At 42.8% G+C, this 14,153-nt stretch overlaps 1 protein-coding gene and 1 pseudogene across 1 annotated transcript; both read right to left on the bottom strand.

The window, feature by feature from the left end:
• Window positions 1-2,289: 2,289 nt before the first annotated feature.
• Window positions 2,290-5,389, bottom strand: LOC121548397 (annotated as a pseudogene).
• A 2,819-nt stretch (window positions 5,390-8,208) lies between these two features.
• slc10a2 (solute carrier family 10 member 2) lies at window positions 8,209-13,468 on the bottom strand. Its single transcript, XM_041865751.2, has 7 exons — window positions 12,519-13,468; window positions 11,686-12,294; window positions 11,237-11,355; window positions 10,163-10,251; window positions 9,869-10,044; window positions 9,346-9,503; window positions 8,209-9,029 (listed from the first exon to the last, which is right to left on the bottom strand). Exons 2-7 carry the CDS (start codon window positions 12,084-12,086, stop codon window positions 8,848-8,850), a joined length of 1,125 nt encoding a protein of 374 aa, XP_041721685.1. The 5' UTR covers window positions 12,087-12,294; window positions 12,519-13,468; the 3' UTR covers window positions 8,209-8,847.
• Window positions 13,469-14,153: the final 685 nt, after the last annotated feature.

Below are 14,153 nucleotides of genomic sequence, written 5' to 3'. Positions count from 1 at the left end.
GTGACTATGGTCCCAGCTACCTTGAGATCATTGACAAGATCCTCCCGTGTGGTTCTGGGCTGATTCCTCATCGTTCTCATGATCATTGCAACTCCAAGGGGTGAGGTCTTGCATGGAGCCCCAGGCCGAGGGAGCTTGACAGTTCTTTTGTGTTTCTTCCATTTTGCGAATAATCTCACCAACTGTTGTCACCTTCTCACCAAGCTGCTTGGCGGTGGTCTTGTAGCCCATTCCAGCCTTGTGTAGGTCTACAATCTTGTCCCTGACATCCTTGGCGAGCTCTTTGGTCTTGGCCATGGTGGAGAGTTTGGAATCTGTTTGATTGATTGCTTCTGTGGACAGGTGTCTTTTATACAGGTAACAAACTGAGATTAGGAGCGCTCCCTTTAAGAGTGTGCTCCTAATCTCAGCTCGTTACCTGTATAAAAGACACCTGAGAGCCAGAAATCTTTCTGAGTGAGAGGGGGTCAAATACTTATTTCCCTCATTAAAATGCAAATCAATTTATAACATTTTTGAAATGCATTTTTCTGGATTTTTTTGTTGTTATTCTGTCTCTCACTGTTCAAATAAACCTACCATTAAAATTATAGACTGATCATTTCTTTGTCAGTGGGCAAACGTACAAAATCAGCAGGGGATCAAATACTTTTTTCCCTCACTGTATGTTGAACTGGTTCATTGTAATTGGTCATTAATGTATTGTCATTCACAGCAGATGGACAGGTTGTTATCACCCTGATATACTGTAAAACAGAAAGGGAGAAAAACCACAGCAGAGTTCAGAGAGCCTTTTTCAGTTCCTAATATGCCATTTAGCAGACACTTTTATCCAAAGTTCCTCTCAGCAACAATGATGCATACGTATGTATGTAATTTAAATAGATATTTATTTGGATTTTATGTAATGGACATACACAAAATAGTCCAAATTGGTGAAGTGAAATGTAAAAAATAACGTGTTAAAAAAAATTCTAAGAGTCTGCAACACCACTAAGCAAGGGGCACCACCAAGCAAGCGGCACCATGAAGACCAAGCTCTCCAAACAGGTCAGGGACAAAGTTGTGGAGAAGTATAGATCAGGGTTGGGTTATAATTTTTTAAAATCAGAAACGTTGAACATCCCACGGAGCACCATTTAAATCCATTCTAAAAAAATTGAAAGAATATGGCATCACAACAAACCTGCCAAGAGAGGGCCGCCCACCAAAACTCACGGAACCAGGCAAGGAGGGCATTAATCAGAGAGGCAACAAAGATAACCCTGAAGGAGCTCTACAGCGGAGATTGGAGTATCTGTCCATAGGACCACTTTAAGCCGTACACTCCACAGAGCTGGGCTTTACGGAAGAGTGGCCAGAAAAAAGCCATTGCTTAAAGAGAAAAAATAAGCAAACACGTTTGGTGTTCGCCAAAAGGCATGTGGGAGACTCCCCAAACATATGGAAGAAGGTACTCTGGTCAGATGAGACTAAAATTGAACTTTTTGGCCATCAAGGAAAACGCTATGTCTGGCACAAACCCAACACCTCTCATCACCTCGAGAACACCATACCCACAGTGAAGCATGGTGGTGGCAGCATCATGCTGTGGGGATGTTTTTCATCGGCAGGGACTGGGAAACTGGTCAGAATTGAAGGAATGATGGATGGTGCTAAATACAGGGAAATTCTTGAGGGAAACCTGTTTCAGTCTTCCAGAGATTTGAGACTGGTACGGAGGTTCACCTTCCAGCAGGACAATGACCCTAAGCATACTGCTAAAGCAACACTCAAGTGGTTTAAGGGGAAACATTTAAATGTCTTGGAATGGCTTAGTCAAGGGCCAGACCTCAATCCAATTGAGAATCTGTGGTGTGACTTAAAGATTGCTGTACACCAGCGGAACCCATCCAACTTGAAGGAGTTGGAGCAGTCTTGCCTTGAAGAATGGGCAAAAATCCCAGTGACTAGATGTGCCACGCTTATAGAGACATACCCCAAGAGACTTGCAGCTGTCATTGCTGCAAAAGGTGGCTCTACAAAGTATTTACTTTAGGGGGGTGATTAGTTATGCACGCTAAAGTTTTCTGTTTTTTTGTCTTATTTCTTGTTTGTTTCACAATAAAAAATATTTTGCATCTTGAAAGTGGTAGGCATGTTGTGTAAATCAAATGATACAAACCCCCCAAAAATCAATTTTTAGTTCCAGGTTGTAATGCAACAAAATAGGAAAATGCCAAGGGGGGTGAATAATTTTGCAAGCCACTGTATCAGCATCAGCACAAGGTCCTACATAAACCTCTGATCTTACGCTTCAGTCCGAGGTTTCAGTTTAGCCCACAGTCTGTCCCAGAATGCCTGGTGCTAATGGGGTTCCAGTCCAGATAGGTCCTGGTCTTCACCAGGCGAGCCAGCCTGTGGTGGGCAGACAGCCAGTGAGGGGGGATCTTCTCCAGGAAGACCAGGAGGAGGTTGTCCCTTTGCTCCACCTGCAGCCTGGAGGTGGCCAGCTTCATCTCCAGGGAACACCAGTTACTGCGCCGGATGTGGCGACTGACCAGGCAGAGGGTGTGGTGGCTCTGGTAGAGGCTGTCTGTGATGTTCTCCACAATGTCCTTCCCCAGCTGGAAGTCTGCTGTGTAGACAGAGGCGCAGGAAAGGGGGACCCCTCTGCTCCAGGTTGTGCAGCAGCAGCTCCTCCACCACCCAGCGCTCGTCCTTCCCGCTGTAGGAGACAAATGTGTCGTAGTGGTAGCGCCCCCTGGTGTTGGATCACATGGCCTCCGACAACTAGCCAACGGCGATGCGGTAGAGGGGGAGGAGGTAGGGGCCGGCCAGGTTATGGACCAACAACACCAGCATGAAGAACAGGACTGCCAGGGTAGTCGCAGCAAAGAGCACAAAGCCCACCTCTGTTGTGCAGTTGGCTTCTGTGTACAGTGGGGGAAAAAAGTTCTCCCACTTAAAAAGATGAGAGAGGCCTGTAATTTTCATCATAGGTACACGTCAACTATGACAGACAAAATGAAAAAAAATCCAGAAAATCACATTGTAGGATTTTTTATGAATTTATTTGCAAATTATGGTGGAAAATAAGTATTTGGTCAATAACAAAAGTTTCTCAATACTTTGTTATATACCCTTTGTTGGCAATGACACAGGTCAAACGTTTTCTGTAAGTCTTCACAAGGTTTTCACACACTGTTGCTGGTATTTTGGCCCATTCCTCCATGCAGATCTCCTCTAGAGCAGTGATGTTTTGGGGCTGTCGCTGGGCAACACGGACTTTCAACTCCCTCCAAAGATTTTCTATGGGGTTGAGATCTGGAGACTGGCTAGGCCACTCCAGGACCTTGAAATGCTTCTTACGAAGCCACTCCTTCGTTGCCCGGGCGGTGTGTTTGGGATCATTGTCATGCTGAAAGACCCAGCCACGTTTCATCTTCAATGCCCTTGCTGATGGAAGGAGGTTTTCACTCAAAATCTCACGATACATGACCCCATTCATTCTTTCCTTTACACGGATCAGTCGTCCTGGTCCCTTTGCAGAAAAACAGCCCCAAAGCATGATGTTTCCACCCCCATGCTTCACAGTAGGTATGGTGTTCTTTGGATGCAACTCAGTTGAGTTTTTACCAAAAAGTTCTATTTTGGTTTCATCTGACCATATGACATTCTCCCAATCCTCTTCTGGATCATCCAAATGCACTCTAGCAAACTTCAGACGGGCCTGGACATGTACTGGCTTAAGCAGGGGGACACGTCTGGCACTGCAGGATTTGAGTCCCTGGCGGCGTAGTGTGTTACTGATGGTAGGCTTTGTTACTTTGGTCCCAGCTCTCTGCAGGTCATTCACTAGGTCCCCCCGTGTGGTTCTGGGATTTTTGCTCAACGTTCTTGTGATCATTTTGACCCCACGGGGTGAGATCTTGCGTGGAGCCCCAGATCGAGGGAGATTATCAGTGGTCTTGTATGTCTTCCATTTCCTAATAATTGCTCCCACAGTTGGTTTCTTCAAACCAAGCTGCTTACCTATTGCAGATTCAGTCTTCCCAGCCTGGTGCAGGTCTACAATTTTGTTTGGAGTGTGACTGTTTGGAGTGTGACTGTTTGAGGTTGTGGACAGGTGTCTTTTATACTGATAACAAGTTCAAACAGGTGCCATTAATACAGGTAACGAGTGGAGGACAGAGGAGCCTCTTAAAGAAGAAGTTACAGGTCTGTGAGAGCCAGAAATCTTGCTTGTTTGTAGGTGACCAAATACTTATTTTACATCATAATTTGCAAATAAATTCATTAAAAATCCTAAAATGTGATTTTCTGAATTTTATTTCCTCAATTTGTCTGTCATAGTTGATGTGTACCTATGATGAAAATTACAGGCCTCTCTCATCTTTTTAAGTGGGAGAACTTGCACAATTGGTGGCTGACTAAATACTTTTTTCCCCCACTGTACTTGACAAAGTTAGGTATGTCTAGTCCATTGTCTGACAAGCATATCAAGTCCTCCAAAGCAAAGAGCCAAGCATTGTCAGAACTGCAAAACATCTGTAATGTATCAAGTATTAAATACTTAAGGCTAGAGAGAGGTTCAGTAAAGCTGTAGAGTATATTATAAATGTTCTCGATACGCAAAGACAATGTTTTCAAAGATATAAAGTCTTTAGTTAAACTCAATCCTGCAGTTTGAAGGTTTCAGAATGTTCAGTTTGGTCAGGTTGTGAAAAAGAATGTTGGCAGTACGCTGTTTTGAAAGATCCACCTGTATTAGTCAGTTTTCTCAGGTGAATCAGCTGATTAATAGACGTTAAATCAACACTATTAGCTGAAAGCTTAGATCTGTACTCAAATGTATCCACAGATCGGAAGTACTTCCCCATACATTCAGATCCACAAAGGAATTCTTCAGCATTAAGATAAATTACAGACGCAAAGAAGGGTCTGTCACAGTCCTCAAATGACACCGTCTGGCCTTTGAGCTGGAGACTCAGATTGTGTTTGGATGTGACTTTACTGCCAATAATCAACTGCATTGGCCTCATACCTGAACTAATGTACAGATGAGTCAGCTGACTCAGAATGTCGCCAAATACGTGTGTCAGATTCAGCTTGATCCCAGGTTCTGTTGGTGGAAAGTTCAAGTCCCCCAGAAACACATGAGGTGTGTGAAAGACATTGCCTCAATAGTGTGAATCAGTGGATTGTTCCTCAGGTCTAACAATGTCAAACTATGTAAACCAGTAAACATGTTTGCATGCATCTGTGTCATCTTATTTTTTGTAATGTCTAAGAGCTCCAGATTGGTCAATCCCTGGAAAGCAAAGTCCTCAATGTGTGAAATTAAATTCAGTGATAAAACCAGATTCCGCAGGTTCTCAAAACAGCTGAACTGTTTTGCAAAAAGCATTTTTAGATTATTTCCCCTTAAAATGAGATGTGTTATCCATGTAATTTGATGTTTTTGGAAAGAGCAGAGATCGGGTCTGTTTTGTGTCTGGCCATTTATCTCTAATTTATTAAGGTTTTTGAGACTGGAAATAAAATTCCATTTAAAATGTGAAGTAGGATTTACCCTTAAATACATATATTCCAGCCTAATGCATGATTCAACACTGGACATTGAGAAGCTGCTTATAGTGGCATATTCCAAACGGATTTCCTTGATTGAAAGCAAAAACACTATATTACAGATATTCTCAAAATCTATTTAATTACTAGATAAACTCAAGGACAAGGACTGTATTTTCTTAGTGCCAGATAAGGGAAGGCGCAATAGTATTTCCTGGCTGAGCCCTAGTTCAAAAGTTGTCAGGTTCTAGAGACAAGACAGTGCACCTTCTTCTAGACGTGTTATTTGATAACTCAATGATAACTTAATGATTGTTAGGTTATTCAAAACAGAGGTCATGCTTTCATTGGTGTTTATGATAGAGCAGTTTGATTGGTTTAGCGATTGTATCTCTGGTGCCTCAACATATAGCTCTGTAAGTGACTTTATATTCATTACTCTGCATAGTATCTCTGACAAATCATCTACACAGGGTTCACTAATGGAGACACTTTGTAACTTAGGTATGCCATGGAAAACATCTGGTGCCATTGCGGATAGCCTATAACCAAATATGGTCAAATTACTTAGCTTGACTAGATCTCTGAATGTGTGAGGCCCAAAATGACAATCACAGCACCCAGCGATCATTTGCCCATTCAAATACACCTTTTGCAGATTTGGAAGGCCCTGGCTATTCCCAGTTGAACATATTTGAGAGAGACAGACACTAATGTACAGGTACTCCAGATCTTGAAACTGAGACAAAAAGCCCAGAGACATGGAACTATTTTTACCAAATTTCATGGATATGCAGAGGGTATTGATATTAGGGGGAAGTCCAATTAGATCCTCCTCGATGGCTGTGACATCTTGACAGGCAGCAGTGTACTGTTTTGCATGAAGACAGTTCCAGGCAGGCAAGTCTTCATCACTGTCAAAAATGTAGCATTTAGGATGGATCCAGCCACTAACACTCTGAATCCACAGGAGCAGGGCAGGAAAGCACAGTCTTCATCTCTCCCAATGACAGTAAAATCTATTCAGATGATTGTCAGAACAGTTTGGTTCCGGATGAAATCTGTAAAACGTTGGTTTGATACAGTAACACCCTTGGGAGTGCTGCAAACAGTAGTCTTATTTTTTGTCAGATGCCTTCTTTGGTAACTAACAGCGCACAGCTTTTTGTTGTTCCGATATTCTTCCCTTTCACCCTTCAGTTGAAAGGTACTCAAGGTTACAAAGTAATTATCAAATGGTTAGTTTGGTTCCATTAGTAAATAAAGTACAAATGTCCCACATTCAATTAAGAAATGAGTGCAGGGCTGAAATAAGTTCTCTGATCGTCGCAGACTTGCAGTTGATGTCTGTGTACATCTGAGGAGCATCACCCTATTTGTTCAGTACCGTCCCACTGTAGACAGATCATGATGTATGGATGGGTAAGGAGGGGTGGAGACAGTATCATGTGTGATACCACATGGAAGGTAACTTAAACAGCTTTGGAAGACTTTTCTTTTCTTTTTTTTTACCTGTCTTGACATCTCTCTCTTTCAGTTCCTCTTAGAAAATATAAATTCTGTATATTTGTATCACCTTAAAAAAAAAAAAGAAGACCATTCACATGAAGCATGTTTGGATGTGATAGATGTCAGAAGATAAGTCTCACTAAAGGATCTGCAGTTTGTCATGAAATATATATTTTAGTAAAACTCTTGATAGACCACTTAAAATGTTCACCTTTATTTAAATTTCTGGTACATATACATATCAAAAGATCAGGAGGTGGGTAGGTACCTTCTTTAAGACAACACACTAGCAACTAGCCTCTGCGTAAAAACAAAGAGAACTACTAAAACTAAAGGTACAGTACAATGTGGAGAGTTCTTCACATATATATATATATATATATATATATACACACACACATACATACACACACATATATATATATATATATACATATACACACACACAAAGTATACAAACCACTATGACAGACTGACCAGGTGAATCCAGGTGAAAGCTAGGATCCCTTTTTAATGTCACTTGTTAAATCCACTTCAAATCAGTGTAGATGAAGGGGAGGAGACAGGTTGAAGAAGGATTTTTAAGCCTCGAGACAATTGAGACATGGATTTTGTATGTGTGCCATTCAGAGTGTGAATGGGCAAGACAAAATATTTAAGTGCCTTTGAACGGGGTATGGTAGTAAGTGCCAGGCGCACTGGTTTGTGTCAAGAACTGCAACGCTGCTGGGTTTTTCACACTCAACAGTATCCTGTGTGTATCAAGAATGGTCCACCACCCAAAGGACATCCAGCACACTTGACACAACTGTGGGAAGCATTGGAGTCAACATGGGCCAGCATCCCTTTGGAATTCTTTCGACACCTTGTAGAGTCCATGCTATGACGAATTGAAGCTGTTCTGAAGACAAAATGGGGTGCAACTCAATATTAGGAAGGTGTTCTTGATGTTTGGTATAGTCAGTATCTAGGCTATTCATCTATGTAAATATTTCAATATGCACCAAACATTAATTACACCAATGGATACAGACTTACAGTACATTCATAAACATGGTTAATATCTACTGTCTATTAATTTAAAACTAAATGAATGTTCAATCAATACAAAACTCAATGTCAAAGTACAACACTTGTATTAGTCAGGGGGACTTGTATTGTATTCTTTATGGCATTTTTTTGCTTTAACATACAAATGATAAAATAATATGAGGCATGTTTAAAGTATCCTGGAGGGGTCTATGTAAAATTAAATAGAATGTGTTAATGCTGGTGTGTGTCTGTGTCAGATGAGTCCTACAACATGGACTAATAAATTAGTTTAGGTTGACTGGTTTGCAATATAAATAGGTATATTCAAAAGTGATTGTAGTTCTGACAGGAGTGACTAGACAGAAACCTTTTCATGGTGAACAGTTTCCTCTATGAAACCCTCACCACTCAACACAGTTCACCTCAGTCACTACCACACTGCAACCTTGCTGGCCTCCATGAGGTCTCTGCATGTATACACTGTTGTAAAAAAGTGAGGTACAGGAGAACTCAGACTTCATTCAGGATCTAAGATGGCTTCCTACCCCTGAAGTTTATGTTTTTTTAAATGAAGTAAAGCTTCACAGAAACCTCTCCAATGTTAAGAGTAATGGCAGGACCTGTAATACACACTTTCAGCCTGTAGAGGTCAGTGTGTGTTTATGGTGTGATTGAGTGGGAAGCATGTAGGTACAGTATTGCGTCCAGGTCGCTGCGTGCTGCTAACTGTCCAAGAGTCCCGCGGCCTGTCTGTGCTCACATCTGGGTGATCTTGCCCTTTTCTCCGTTGTTGCCATTTTCGTCGCACTCAAAGCCTCCATTCTCCAGGACGTACTCCTGCTTGTCCTTGGAAGGAGGTGCCTCAGCGTCCCACTCTGCTCCCTCGCCGTCTAACTCAGACGAACCCCCTCCACACTTCCTCTTATACATCTGGTAAGCTGTAGGAGGGAGAACCACTCATGTTACACCTACTGTGTGCCTTTACAGCCACATCTTTCGATCTGAATGAGCACCGAAAAGCATCAATAATATAGTTTGGCATTTAACTGATGGTTAGTCTGAGAGAAGTTAATGATCAGACTGGCACCCAGGCAACCAATCATTAGCTAGAATGACAAATGGTGTGAATATTGATAACAAATGGTAGAAATACCAGGCCATAGGCCTACTATACATCTATAAGTCGACTACAAAACATTTGATAGCATATCAATAGTGATATTAGCTCCTCAATATTGGTATAAGCTGACCCACCTCCGACAGACATGACAGCCACCACCAGTTGGAAGATGCTGTAGATGAGTGGGAAGGCGAACATGACCTCCAGTTCTTCAGGGGAGAACGACAGCTGGACGATAGTGCTGCACAACTGTGAGTTCTGGAAGCCTGTCTCCAAGGCGATGGTACGACACCTAAACACAACAACGACGAGCTTGTTAACTACAGTAGGTTCCATGGAGCGTCGAAGGGCTCCGCTTTACTGGTGTACTTGTAAGAACCTGCTGCTCTGTTAAATGAACAAGGTTAAGTTAAAATGCACTGGATGGTTTTCATTGTAGCATCTTTGGAGTACATTGCACATCTGGTACTGTAGTTTTTGCATTAACTTGAATGTTAAGGCATTTCCAGAAGGGAATGATGTACTCATTCAGGTTAGTCAAGTGTAATTCAGGTAGGTGTCTTCAACACCTTGTATTGTAATGGTAACTTGGATTTTATCAACTAGATACAATATTAAGACTGGACCATCATAAATCATATAATATTGCAGTAGTACCTGTGCCAGGGCTGTCCTACAAAGCGGGCCATGAAGAAGCCCAGGGTGAAGCCTACGAAGGGGTAGATGGCTCCGATGATCCAGAGAGAGGGAGAGATGGTCCAGGAGGACTGGTACAGCACCCCACCCACCACCGCAATTATGATGATGAGGAGGAAGCCCATTATGGAACCCACCTGCAAACACACATTTTAAATACTTTATTTGAATCCACTAAATCGCATGTATAGTGTAGTAGTAGTGTGTAACCAACCGCAGCTGTATGCAGTGCGAGGGGAGAGGGTTTAATCTTACCTTGAGGATCAATTTGGCAGTTTTGGGCCACTTGTTTTTGACGTAGATTCCCAGGGCAACGGGGATGAGGAGGGACACCAAGGTTATACCTGGAGACAAAGATATACATCTGTCATGATCTTCCAAACTGCCTCTGGAAGCAACGTCAGAACAAGAACTGTTTGTCGGGAGCTTCATGAAATGGGTTTCCATGGCCGAGCAGCCACACACAAGCCTAAGATCACCATGCACAATGCCAAGCGTCGGCTGGAGTGGTGTAAAGCTCACCGCCATTGGAGTCTGGAGCAGTGGAAACGCGCTCTCTGGAGTGATGAATCATGCTTCTGGCAGGAGAACGCTATCTGCCCCAATGCATAGTGCCAACTGTAAAGTTTGGTGGAGGAGGAATATTGTTCTGGGGCCGTTTTTCATGGTTCGGGCTAGGCCCCTTACTTCCAGTGAAGGGAAATCTTAACGCTACAGCATACAATGACATTCTAGACGATTCTGTGCTTCCAACTTTCTGGAAACAGGTTGGGGAAGGCCCTTTCCTGTTTCAGCATGACAATGAGAAATGGTTTGTCGAGATCAGTGTGGAAGAACTTGACTGGCCGGCACAGAGCCCCGGGATGAATTAGAACGCCGACTGCGAGCCCAAACCTAATCGCCCGACCTCACTAATGCTCTTGTGGCTGAATGGAAGCAAGTCCCCGCAGCAATGTTCCAACATCTAGTGGAAAGCCTTCCCAGAAGAGTGGAGGCTGTTATAGCAGCAAAGGGGAGACCAACTCCATATTAATGCCCATGATTTTGTAATGAGATGTTCGACAAGCAGGTGTCCACATACTTTTGGTAATGTAGTGTAAGTAAGCTGCTATAAGGATCTGAATGTTTTAGCATTTCTAATGGTGTTCTAACACCTAGAAATATAATCTATATGTGGAAATCTATACTAATTATATGTTCTAATACCTGTGCTGCTAGATGGAATCTAAAGAATGCTGCACAGAAGCATTCCCACCAATACATTATCTAGTTGGTACATCAATGCATATGCCCGTATATGGAATGGTTTATTTTAGTATTGGTAGCTACCTATGCTTTGGTAGGGGATCTGGATGGTGTCAGCGGAGGTCCAGACAGACGTGTAGATGAGCAGACACAGAGGCATCATCCCCAGGGCCAGGATAGAGGAGCAGGCTGTCATGCTGATACTAGAGAGAGGGGGAAACCCACAACATTAGTACACTGGATCACACTAGAAACACACTTAAAACGTAGTACCAAAGGCAAAACTTGAAAGTAGGCTAAATCATCTACCAAATAACATGTACACTCTTAGAAAAAAAGGTGCTATCTAGAACCTAAAAGGGTTATCCAGCTGTCCCCATAGGAGAACTCTTAAGAACCCTTTTCGGTTCCAGGTAGAACAGTTTTCGGTTCCATTCCAGAGGGTTCTACACGGAACCAAAAAGGGTTCTACCTGGAACCAAAAAGGGTTCTCCTATGGGGACAGCCGAAGAACTGCTTCGAGTCAGTCTCACCTGAGGTCCATGTCTCCGTCCAGCCAGTAGGCAATGATATTAGAGCTGGAGCCACCGGGGCAGCAGCCCATGATGATGATGACGACAGCCTGCACGGGCAGCACGTTGAAGGCCAGTGACAGGGCGAAGGCGGTGAAGGGCATGATGCCGAACTGGCACAAGAAGCCGATGAAGATTCCCCAAGGCCTCTTGATGTGTCCCCACAGTTTTGTGACCTCCACAGTGCAGCCCATGGCGAACATGACCATGGCCAGCATGACTGTCAGCACGATGCTGAGAACTAGGCTCAGGATCTCGTTGTAGTTGCTGGAGGGCACCAGGCACGACGTGTCCGAGCATATCGTGGCGTTGGGGTGGCAGGTGGTCAACACCACGGCAGCCGTTGTCATGGGTGTGTTCATAGTGGAGAACGGTGACAGGGGGTGTAAAAAAAATCTCAAAAGGAACCCAACAGAAGAATTCCGGAGTGCGGGGGAGAATGGAGAGAAGAAGTCTGTCCTGTCGTGCTGCGTTCTTCTAAGACTCCTCCGGCTCTCCTCCCTCCTGTATCCACGGTGACGAGGGCCGCACTGAGACCATACACCTCTCCTCCAGGCCTTTAATACCTACCTAAAAAAATATAATAATAATTAACTTGTACCTAACGTTTTTATGAGGTCAGTGTCCAAATGCGAATGCAGAAAAAGTTCATTGTTTAAACTTACAATAAATGTAATTGCACCATCTTATTTTTTTATCACTCCTTCAGCTCTTAAATTTTATTGTCCTCTTCCAATCACAGCCATGCAACATCATCATCCTGGTAGCGCCACCAAAGGAGTAATGATGCCTACCTTTACGTGATGAGTGTGGGCACAAGGTCCTGTCCAGTGTGCGTCACCATCACCTCTCCCCAGTGGGACTATAAAAGAGAAGGACTCTAAACTGTAAAAAGCCTCTGATGTTGGACCCACTGTGAAAAAAGCTATAGGTAGAAGGAATGCTCTGTGTCTGTCACTGAAAGACACCAAAGTGACATAGTATAAGCCACATACCCAGTGGGGGTAGACTTTAGCTGTTAGAGGAAGACACAAGGACACAAAAAGTAACTGTGGAACTTCAGCACTCTTCTATCAGAGAGAAAGAAAATGAGACCTCATGAAATTCAAACCATAGAAAATAATAACATAATATCAACCACGTAGACGGATAAATATCTGTCAACAAAAAACATGGAAATAATGTGTTACAACACAAAAACTGTGACAACGTATGCGTGCGTCACATTTAACTATATAATCATAGTCAGATTATTGTACCTCAAATCATAAACCATCTCGCTATATCGTAGGCCTATAACTAGGTTGTTCTTCTTACGCAACTATCCAGTTGATATTACATGAATGTTACCTTATTTTACAGGAGATGAGACCTTGGTTCACTCTTACTACAGGAGAACTGATCACTCTTCCTCCAAAATACAATATCTTATCCCCCTCTCTCAATATGTAGCTAGTTCTCAGAGTTTTTGCTTCCCTTAGTCTTTCTTTTCCTGTTGATTCTGTCATTCATTAAATGCTAGGGGAAATGTTTAACAAAGTCTCCATCTGTAGCTTACTGTATAGGCCCCTTCAGGTCCAGAGTTCTACAACAACCAACACAAAACACCAACGTTGCCTTTTATGGTTTTTATTACAAAATAAAAACCCAAACAATCGATATTCTCACCACCATACAGTGCATTCAGAAAGTATTCAGACCCCTTCCCCACATTTTGTTACATTACAGCCTTATTCTAAAATGGATTAAAAAATAAATAATTCCTCAATCTACAAACAATACCCCATAATGACAAAGCGAAAACCGGTTTTTATAATTTTTTTGCAAATGTAATAAAAAAAACAGAAAAACCTTATTTATCTACATAAGTATTCAGACCCTTTGCTATTCGACTCAAAATTGAGCTCAGGTGCATCCTGTTTCCATTGATCATCCTTGAGATGTTTCTACAACTTCATTGGAGTCCACCTGTGGTAAATTCAACTGTACATGATTTGGAAAGGCACACCTGTCTATATAAAAGGTCCCAAAGTTGACAGTATATGTCAGAGGAAAAACCAAGCCATGAGGTCAAATGAATTGTCCGTAGAGCTCCGAGACAGGATTGTATCGAGGCACAGATCTGGTGAAGGTTAGCAAAACATTTCTGCAGCATTGAAGGTCCCCAAGAACACAGTGGCCTCCATCATTCTTAAATGGAAGAAGCTTACAACCACCAATATTCTTCCTAGAGCTGGCCGCCCGGCCAAACTGAGCAATCGGGGGAGAAGGGCCTTGGTCAGGAAGGTGACCAAGAACCCGATGGTCACTCTGACAGAGCTCTAGAGTTCCTCTGTGGAGATGGGAGAAACCTTCCAGAAGGACAACCATCTCTGCAGCACTCCACCAATCAGGCTTTTATGGTAGAGTGCACGACAGCCCGCTTGGAG

The sequence above is a fragment of the Coregonus clupeaformis genome, chromosome 4 (genome assembly GCF_020615455.1).
Source record: "Coregonus clupeaformis isolate EN_2021a chromosome 4, ASM2061545v1, whole genome shotgun sequence".
Classification (NCBI taxonomy): domain Eukaryota; kingdom Metazoa; phylum Chordata; class Actinopteri; order Salmoniformes; family Salmonidae; genus Coregonus; species Coregonus clupeaformis.
This window is presented reverse-complemented; position numbering and strand designations above follow the sequence as displayed.